General features: G+C 43.8%; 1 protein-coding gene across 1 annotated transcript; it reads right to left on the bottom strand.

The window, feature by feature from the left end:
• Positions 1–298: 298 nt before the first annotated feature.
• Positions 299–10,022, bottom strand: epm2a (EPM2A glucan phosphatase, laforin). Its single transcript, XM_056294918.1, has 4 exons — positions 9,771–10,022; positions 9,003–9,177; positions 1,763–2,007; positions 299–896 (listed from the first exon to the last, which is right to left on the bottom strand). The coding sequence occupies exons 1-4, from the start codon at positions 10,015–10,017 to the stop codon at positions 613–615; spliced, it is 951 nt and encodes a 316-aa protein (XP_056150893.1). The 5' UTR covers positions 10,018–10,022; the 3' UTR covers positions 299–612.
• Positions 10,023–10,382: the final 360 nt, after the last annotated feature.

The raw sequence follows: 10,382 nt of genomic DNA, 5'->3' as shown, positions 1-10,382 counted from the left end.
ATGCCAAAGTGCAAAGAAGCACATTCTCTCTCACCTTTTGGAAGAGCTATTTTTAAGTCTTTCTTTGCAAGTCCAAAGCAGGTCTCAGGTCTGTCAGACCAAGTCTCAAGACAAGCATTAATTCTTCATAGTTGCAAGTCAAGACGCAAGTCTTTCAGATCTTTGCATGGTGGCCATGCCCATTAATCAGAATCATTTTAAATAAGTTATTTATTGAAAACAAATGACTAATTAAAACAAACATTTAAACAAACGCATTTAAAAGATGCACTTTTTTAATAGACAATTGTTGGTTTAGAGTCAAGTCTCAAAGCAGTCAAGTCGCAAGTGAGTTGAGTCTCACAGCAGACGAGTCCAAGTCAAGTCACAAGTCCTGATTTTCATGACTCGAGTCCGACTCTAGTCCAAGTCTCAAGTCTACAGCTCTGCCTTCTGGCAACCTCCACTGACACCATGCTGACTATACACAAGCTTTCTCTTCCTTACATTTTACCTTAAAACTTACGAAATATCTAGGTTTACTTTTTAACATTCCAGTTGTCTCCAATGGAGCATTGTCATCACATGTTAAGGCTTCGTTGATTCTTTAACGCTGCACGGAGACTTCAACTCTCACATCTCTGGGTAAGAGACGGATGATCGTGGCTGTCCAAACTTCCGGTTGAAGTCAGCATGGGCCTGGACCAAAGCCTCCTCGTCTATGTACACCGCTGGCCTCCTCGCTGTGACAAAGTACTGTACCTTCCTCAGGCTCCAGCCGAGGACGTACATGAGTAGACCGCACACAGCTGCAGTTGACCTGCCCACTCCGGCGTTACAGTGGACGTAGACGGTGTGACCATTCTGGAGGAGACCGTGGAGCAGGAACACCGCCTGGGGAAGCATCCTGATCCGACCTGTGGGACGCGACATGGAAAGATTGACTCTTAATGTGTTTAAATGTCATACTATGTAGACGGGAACAGGTGTTCATTTCATCCGGATCGAATGTGTGCAGGTCAGTTAATACAAATGTAGGTTGTGTTTGTATAGGTTTTGCAAGTTTAAGTTCTCTTACATACTTTTTGAACCTACTGTCTGCAGTTTTTAAGTTCCAGTTTTCTTTTCAGCTCTTTCAGAGACCTCCATCTGTAGCTCTTTTATTCAAGAATGTCTGAGGTAATTTTGCCTGTACACCTGTTTAGCACAGAGGCCACTTTGCTTGAAAATTATCCTTAAAATGGCTTTTGTGGGAGCAGAGTCATGGTGTCTCACTCAGGTAAAGTGATTCAATTTAAGAAAAATGTCTGCGTCTGACACAAAGCACAACCTCTTGCTGTTCTAACAAGAAAATATATCCATAAAACTCAAGGAAACCTCATTTGTATGCATAAAGACATTGTTAGAAAACTTGCCATTAAATTTGTTACAAGTCCTACTGTGCCTTAATTGCCACAGTTTTCTAATTCTAGAAACTTTCTGGTTGTTGATGCAAAACTATTCATCTTTGGAAGAACTGAATGTTATTTCCATAAGCTATCTGCAATGACTAAATCCAGCAAAAAGCAAAGATCATCAGCAAGCAGTTGCTTCGTTAAACACTGAATCTCTACCTGAGAGTACCTGAGAATCAATCCTGTCCCTGTGCTCTGACCTCACTGTGTAAACGGAGAAGTGAAAGATACTTTCCCCACAGTGTTCAATTGCGCAGAACATCATTATCATTATCTTCATCATCATAATGATAAACGTAGCCCCGACTGGATTGCCAAACTCTCCTTACCCTCAGTGCTCATATCTGCTGTGGGTAACCACAGATATGCCAAGCCACAGTCCCTGTACAAATACATCATGGTCTCTGGGGTCATGGCCTCGTCAAGGTTTCGCCTGCAGCCGTAGGAGTTATTCACCAAGTCCGGTTCTGTCTGGAAGTTCATCACCGCAGTGACGCCCAGCTCCTCCTTTAACTTAAGGGTAACATGTTCCACCTGGCGAGGGCAGCTGCCCAGCCACACACGTGGCAGCACCCTGGGGATGACATGCAGAGAGAGATTATTTGTTTCTGTTTATTAGTATCCTCATTACACGCCGGTTGATTGGTCAGTTGATTTTTTTGTTGTTGCAGAGAACGACTGCATATAGAAATATATCCAGGAGCATCTGCATAGCGTAGCAGTCTATTCCGTCGCCGACCAACACGGGGATCGCCAGTTCAAATCCCTGTGTTACCTCCGGCTTGGTCGGGCGTCCCTACAGACACAATTGGCTGTTTCTGCGGGTGGGAAGCCAGAGGTGGGTATGTGTCCTGGTCGCTGCACTAATGCCTCCTCTGGTTGGTCGGGGCGCCTGTTCAGGGGGGAGGGGGAACTGGGGGGAATAGAATGATCCTCCCACGCGCTACATCCCCCTTGCGAAACTCCTCACTGTCAGGTGAAAAGAAGCGGCTGGCGACTCCATACGGATCGGAGGAGACATGTGGTAGTCTGCAGCCCTCCCCAGATCAGCAGAGGGGGTGGAGCAGTGACCAGGACGACTTGGAAGATAGGGGTAATTGGCTGGCTACACCTGGGGAGAAAGAAGGAGAAAAAAAAAAGATCATCGTCATCATTATCTTCGGATGAACAAAACTGGGTGATATGGGGTGCTTAGGTGCCACAGTGGACTAATATGTTAGCGTCCTGATGCTGAAGTTCATGGTACAAACCCTGGAGTGGCCTCCAGCTCTGTCAGGAATCGCAAAGAGCAGTTGGCAGGGAAGGGATCATGGGTAGGAATGATTCAGTTAGCGACTCCTACAGGTGATCGGGCATCTGTACAGCAGCAGGGGAATCTTGGGGAAAATCATGTGAGCTTTTGCATTTGTTAAGTCCAGAATAACTTGCCTGTGAGAAGTAGCGGTGGCAGATGCACATGGAAGTTTACCCCTTTTGAATCCCCTTTTGTTATCAACCGTGTGGGAGTTTTTCTAATGGTGGGGCCTTTGGGGAATCAAGAATTGGACATGCCATATTGGAGAAAATAAAGAAAAATACTGCTCGACATACCACAGGATCAGAACGAATCGCCCACAGTAATGCTTGGTTTAAGTGGGGACTGATGAAATGTGGTGAGGGATTGTAAGGGTGGCAGATAAAGTGTAAAGAGAGTATTAAACACCTAGGGAAAAAAGTGAAGGGGATATAGAACGAGACCTGCTGGCTCGGCTTACAGGAGTCAAGTTATTTTTGGGTATTGTCATTCAGACAGGCCATAGGCAAGCTGACCTTGGTTTTCAATAATCAAATTGTTCACTTCACAAAGGGGAGTTTCAAGGCTGCAAGAAAACTCTCTCGCCCCCTCTCCAGAGGGGTGATACATTATTGACCTCTTCCCCCTCTCATTTTCTGCCTGGTTACTTTGGTCCGAGGCACACTCTATTTAGATCTCATTAGCATTCACTCTCCACAGCCAGAGGGAATGATACATGAAACAAATGACACACTCCATCCCACGGTGACGCTGAAGAAACCTCACCAGTCTTGTTAGCTAGCTACTGCACTACCTGGGGATTTAACATGGAAAATGACTGAGAAACAGCACTGTTGTTCAACAATCTACAGATGTCATTTTGGAAAAAAAATCTTTTGTTACTCTTAAAGAAGTACTCTAATAATGGTTTTCTAAAAGACATTGATGATCTTTTCTTTCTTCATCAGTCTGACAGAGAGGATTGCAAAATGAGGAGGACCTAAAAGAGCATCAAGTACAAATGTACAGTTCCAAACATACTTGCATTTTGGACCCCTAATCTAATGGACACACATTATCTATCTATCTATCGGTCGGTCGGTCGGTCGGTCCAACCATCCATCCATCTAGCCAGCCAGCCAGCCAGCTATCTACATAATGCATCTGACTGTGTATGCATCTGACCCGTAAAACCAATATCTTTACTGTTTACTATTTTTTGCTTGTTTCCCTTAAGTACTGCCTCATAGCTGAAAGCCTGCCAAAATCTCCCACTACTTAAAAAAAAAAGATAATATGCTTTAGCACCTTATCATAAAGAGCAATAGTAGTGTCCTTGTGATCTCTTTACCTTCTCTCAGCTTAAACAAGGCACCTGTAAAGTGGATGAAAGTGCCTTTGAAACAAATGATAAAACAAACAAACCAGATTTATGTGTATGATACGTGGGGAGACACTGATTCAATGCCTCGGAGCCTCATTTAAAAAGCTATTAATAGGGGCTGTACAAGGGCACAGTGCATCCAGCAGAACACAGGTCCTTGACAGAAGCCTTGTAAGGTCTTGGGACGCAAATTAAAACCTGATGTTAGGAGCCAACCCCGCTCATTCTAATGCAAGGTACAGGCTTGCATTAGAAAGCTGGGCTTGGAGGGCCCAGCTTCATTACTGCTGTGTCCAAGATGCCAGACAGGTTAGGTTAAATATGTGTGTGCACACATGTGTACATGAGTATGTATATCCATTAGCGTTATAATTTTCACCCCAGTCATTTGTGAAGCCAAACATTCATAGATTCACTTTCATATTTCTGTGTTTCAGCTGGAATATAGAGTGGCTTTTAATGTGACCATTTATATGGATGAAGTTAAATGACTTAATGTTGGCCATAGCTGTGGTTGAGACATTATGAGGTGCAGTCAAACCCCTCAATATATCGCTAAAAGGCTTGTGAGAAGAGAAGAGATAGAAAGCTAATGGTGAGGAGCAGGATGAGGATGAGAGCCCTGTCATATGCACAGGGTCACCATTAATCACCGCTGCAAGGTTTTCTTCCCTATTACAAAATCAATTTTGAGATGTTAAACACTTAAATATCTCCTTCTATAAGATTTGGCACAGAAATAAGAAAGCCTCTTCTGTGTGAACTGCATTTAAGGACAAAAATTAACTTTCTAACTTCGTCCCTGCTTCCTCAAGATTCACAAAGAAGAAGGTGAGAGAAGGAGAAAGATCTGATTCCACCACTTGTGGTTTCATATTTGAAGGGCCTTTAAACACTCGTCCCTGTGAGTTATTTGTCCACTGACTCAAGATAAGTCCATTTCACATCACAATTACAACTGTGTGAGAGAGAGTGCAAGGTTAGAAAAAAGTGACTGGGGCTTTCTCTGTTGTTTAAAAAAGCTTTCCTGAAGCTTCAGCTCTAAAATGTAAAACTTAGCTCTGAAGGGAACCGCATGGCATCACTCTCTCTCTCCATTCCTTACTGGGGTAAGGGTTAAAATGAAGGGGGTAAGAATCCCCTTTTGTTATCAACCGTGTGGGGGAGTTGATATCAGATCCTAGAGGAATTCAAATTTGTATGGGAAATAGAAACTGTCTTAAAGGATAATGTTTATTTTTTGTTGTTTTTTTTTTACAACTTGGGTTTTAATTTTGTAGTTTTTGGCATTATTAAATTAGTAATGATATTATTTTACTCACCAGCTTCATTGTGGAGATGTTGGACACAGGACCGAAGCTGGACTCAGCTTTATGACAACGTCTTACAGGGCCATGAAATACGATCCTTAAAGAGTAACTAAACCCTAAACCCTAGTGAGTTTGCTGACATCTCCAGGTTAAAAACCATGTAAAGGTTAAAAACAAAGCTGGCTGGCCTTGGTACTCTGTGATGTTAGTATAGCAGGATAAACACAACTGCAGATAATACCATTAATAATGGCTCTGTTTGGTTTGTATGTGGCAGCACACCTATGAACACTGACAGATCTATGACTTCGCAATTGCGTTGGCCGGGCAGTTTATCGATGGTTACAACCACCTATGATAAGTTAGCTGTTCATTCCTGTCAAGCTGAATCAGGAAGTAGTACAGCAATGCAATTGAAGGGCAGAATCGCCTCCTCCTCACTGATCCTGAACACCGGTGCCCTGTAGGGCTGCGTGCTGAGCCTGCTCCTGCACTCTCTGTTCATCCACGACTGTGTGGTCCACCACAGCTCCAATGCCATCGTCAAGTTTGCTGATGACACCACTCTCCTCAGCCTCATCACAGGTGGCCTACAGGGAAGCGATGAAACCCCCTGTGAGGTGGTGTCAGGACAACAACCTCTCCCTCAACATCAGCAAAACCAAAGATGATCGTCGACTTTGGGAGACAACAGGTGAGTGTGCACCCTCCCATCCACATCAACGGATCACCAGTGGAAATATTCAGCAGCTTCAAGTTGCTCGGTGTCCACATCATCAAGGAACACGTCTTAGTCCCTTCATACAGACACTGATCAAGACTTCATACCAGCACCTATTCTTCTACCGAAGGCTGAGAAAATTTGGCATGGCCCCATGGACCCTTATTAACTTTTATCTATGCACCATTGAGAGCATCCTGACTGACTGCATCACTGCCTGGTACGGCTGCTGTTCTGCCCTTAATCGCAAAGCTCTGCAGGGGGAAGTGAAAATGGCAGAGTACATCACAGGCAGTGATCTGCCAACCATGCAGGAGATTTATTCCCTGAGATGCCTAAAGAAGGCTTACAAAAATCAGGGACCCTAGGCACCCCAGACACAAACTGTTCTCTCTACTTCCATCTGGTATGAAGTACCGCAGCGGCACGCCTCGGACCAACAGGTTTCAAGACAGCTTCTACGCCATAAGACTCTTAAACTGATCATGCATTACTATTTGCACAAGTTTTACTGTTTTACGGTTTCATTATGGTTATTTTCACTGACTGGGCCATCTGCTACCTTTGCAATTAATGTTACAATACCTGTTGATTATGGTTACTGTTACTGACTGCACAAGCTGCCATTTACCAAGTTTACTGTTTACAAGACCACTGCATATGTCACCTTACTATTGTATAGACATTCTCTACTGTAGCACGCTGTCCAACAAAGCACATCCAAAGCCCGTTTTTTTGGGGGGGGGGCATATTTTTTGTATTTTTGGAATTGTTGGACATATCAAGTAATAACTTTTGTTTTTTTATTATCCCCCCCCTCCCCCTTTCTCCTCAATCATATCCGGCCAATTATCCCACTCTTCCGATCCGTCCCAGTCGCTGCTACACCCCCTCTGCCGATCCAGGGAAGGCTGCAGACTACCACATGCCTCTTCTGATACATGTGGAGTCGCCAGCCACTTCTTTTCACCTGACAGTGAGGAGTTTCACCAGGGGGACGTAGAGCGTGGGAGGATCATGCTATTCCCCCCTGAATAGGTGCCCCGACTACCAGAGGAGGCACTAGTGCAGTGACCAGGACACATACCCACTCCCCACCAGCAGACACGGCCAGTTGTGTCTATAGGGATGCCAACCAAGCTGGAGGCAACACGGGCACTCGAACTGGGATCCCTGTGTTGGTAGGCAACGGAATAGACCACTACGCCACCCGGACGCCCCTCAAGTAATACATTTTAACTTGATTTTTTCACTTACTTGCAAATACGTGGTTTAGGTAACTGGGTTGATTCAGACTTTGAAACAAACCTCTTTTACAGTTGTATTCCATGGCCCTGTAAGACACTGTTGTACAGTTCCGTCCAGCGGTGCTGCTCTGTCTGAGATCTCCGTAAAGAACCCGGTGAGTAAACTGATACCATAACTAACATACAAAATAAGACCTGGGTTGTAAAAATATGAAATTATCCCTTAAGGAAATGATTGATTTAGCTTTGAAAGCCATAAGGAAAATATGAGAGGAGAGGCTCGTTTATTCCTCAAGAAAACAATGTTGTTAAATAGGCCGTTCCACTTACTTTAGCAAGGAATACATTCGCCTCAGGGGACCTCATTATTTTTATAGCATTATGAAATGTTGTGCACATATCAGTTTTCACATCACAAATACAGACAGACAGTAACTTTCAATGAGCAGCTTGTTTCATTACCAAGGAAAAGGATGATGCATCTCTATTAGTAAAACTCACTATAAGACTCAAGTGGAGCACTTTGCTGGCAGTTTTCATTGTAGAATGGATATTTCTTTTTGGAGACCCCAGAACCGCAATGAGGACAGATTGTGTGAATATCCAAGTGACTGACAGTCAGGGGTAAATGAAATGACAAAAAACAAAACAAAACACAAAGATCATTACAAACAAAAAAAGGTCTGACTCCACAGACTTGGTGGACTCGAGAATGTACAGACGGGTGACAAATTAAAGGAAAAACCTAAATGCTTGACCCCTACAGTGAGGGGGTCTGGGGCTCTGTTATGCCATGGGGGCATTTTCCTGGCACGGTCTGGGTCCACTTAGAGGGAAGGGTCACTGGTCACTTCAAATCAATACAAAGTTATTCTGAGTGGTCACCTTTATCCTATGATGAAACATTTCTATCCTGATGGGAGTGGTCTCTTCCAGGATGACAATGCCCCCATTCATAGGATACGAGGGGTCACTGAATGGCCTGATGAGGATGAAAATGATGTAAATCATATGCTATGGCCTTCACAGTCACCAGATCTCATCCCAATTGAACACTTATAGGAGATGTTGGACCGACGTGTTAGACAGCCCTCTCCACCACCATCATCAAAACACCAAATGAGGGAACATCTTTTGGAAGAATGGTGTTTATCCCTCCAGTAGAGTTCAGACACTTGTAGAATCTATGACAAGGAGCATTGAAGCTGTTCCGGAGGCTCGTGGTGGACCAACACCATACTAACATGCCTTATGTTGGCTTGTCCTGTAATTTGTCACCCATCTGTATATCTCCAACCTCCACACACCAACAGCATTTTTTATGTATCAGCTACTGCATGAGAAATTAGAGAAAGAGGGAGAGAGCATGAAAGAGGCTTGAGGGTTCTGCTGAGTTTCACACTTGCCAGTCACTCATAATGAATACTTATTAGAGGGCCAACTTAACGCTCTCTCACTTTCTCTCTTAATCGATCTTCTACGTGTCTCCGTCTGGTCTTTTTCCACCCTAATGTTAACAGACTCCAGCCTCTTGCTTACTCTTTACCATTTGTGAACTCATTTGATTGATGACATCATGATATCTGTTGGTGTAATCACAGCAAGTTGATTGTGTTTGTATTTGGTTGTATTACCTGGAGAAATGCATGGCTTTTTGACCAGCCACACCAAAGTAAAAATCGGTTGTGTGTTTCATCTCATCTGTGTGGCCAGTCTCCTCTATCCAGTGACCGATTGGGTTGCAGTACACTCCATCCACCTTGTTGTTCTTATCGTAAATGCAACATCTGTCATGATGAGGACTACTGCCTGGTACCAAAATAAAGAAATAATTAAAAAAATGACATAACTATCACACGCACTACCGAGAGATAAAAAGGGTCTAGGTAAGATTCCCCGTTCAGGCAAAGGCTTGTGATATAGTCCAGTCTACAATAGTTGAGTAAATGAAGCTTTTGTCATGATACACAACAGTTTGTGTGATGAGGGGACTGTTACAACCTAGAACAAAATGTAAAACTACAGATTTAAGTCTATGGCTTTACTGCCTCAAAACATAATAAGGGTCTCTTAATGTGATCTAGCCAACATATTTTAAATTTAGGAAGCTTCTAGCACAGTTCTAGTATGTGTCGACTTGGAATACTGGAATACTAAAGATCCATTCACTCATACTGCTTTGCAATTAAAAAAAAACCCGAAGCGGATAGCAGCAGGTCTGGCAGACGTGAGGTGTTCTTTTAGTGCCACCACGTGGTGACATGAACAAACTACAACATCAGCCACAAATTGCTGGTGTTTTCGCAACTGTAACGTAGATTTGTGGGAATAAGTTCATGTGTTCGTTACATGACAGCTTTACGAACGTAAATACTATAACGTGTCTAAAATATCCACCCTACCTTCCCATATGCAATTGCCCCGGACTCGTTTGACGAACTTGAACCACAAACTGTCTTCGCACGGCTCTGCGAGCTGCACGTCGCCGATCCACAGACAAGGCTCGTGTTTTGACGGCACAGCCTGTGTCGCCTTCATCTGAACGGCTCTGTTTAGGTCCCAATGGCCCATTTCTGGACGGGAACCCGACACAAACACCTCAATGTCTGCACACTCCGGAGTCAGAATAACACCGAATCTGAACAGCATTTTGTCATCCGGATGGGATCATGGGTCCTCAAAAAAAAAAAATCAGTTTAATAGACCCTACTTATGTCTAGCTGGGCTACCAATGCGTTATATAAATGTCCCACTATGTTTGTGTTACGGGTGAGCTGTGACCGGAAGTTAATAGAGTCTGAATTTAAACAGGAATTATATTTATGAACCTATGCAGCATCCGTTAGGATTATGCAGTCGCAACCTGTGGACAGGACACTTTAGTGTGTGTAAAAAAAAATAAATTTGTGTGCGCGTCCATTGGACTTTCTCTGGGAAACCACATGACTGGCAGTGGCCGCAAATACAGGCTGCGGACTGTCATGACTCCAGCGACGCACAAAGGTCGTTTTTCG

The sequence above is a fragment of the Lampris incognitus genome, chromosome 15 (genome assembly GCF_029633865.1).
Source record: "Lampris incognitus isolate fLamInc1 chromosome 15, fLamInc1.hap2, whole genome shotgun sequence".
NCBI lineage: Eukaryota > Metazoa > Chordata > Actinopteri > Lampriformes > Lampridae > Lampris > Lampris incognitus.
Note: the sequence above shows the minus strand (reverse complement) of the source record. Positions and strands in the feature narration are given on the sequence as shown.

Bases quoted from the DNA above. Each gene is read 5' to 3' on its own strand.
- epm2a (XM_056294918.1), bottom strand. From the start codon at position 10,017: ATGCTGTTCAGATTCGGTGTTATTCTGACTCCGGAGTGTGCAGACATT. The intron at 9,178-9,770 runs GTAGGGTGGATA...TTTTGGTACCAG, and splicing joins GGGCAATTGCATATGGGAAG to GCAGTAGTCCTCATCATGAC. The intron at 897-1,762 runs GTAAGGAGAGTT...CGCGTCCCACAG, and splicing joins AGCAGATATGAGCACTGAGG to GTCGGATCAGGATGCTTCCC.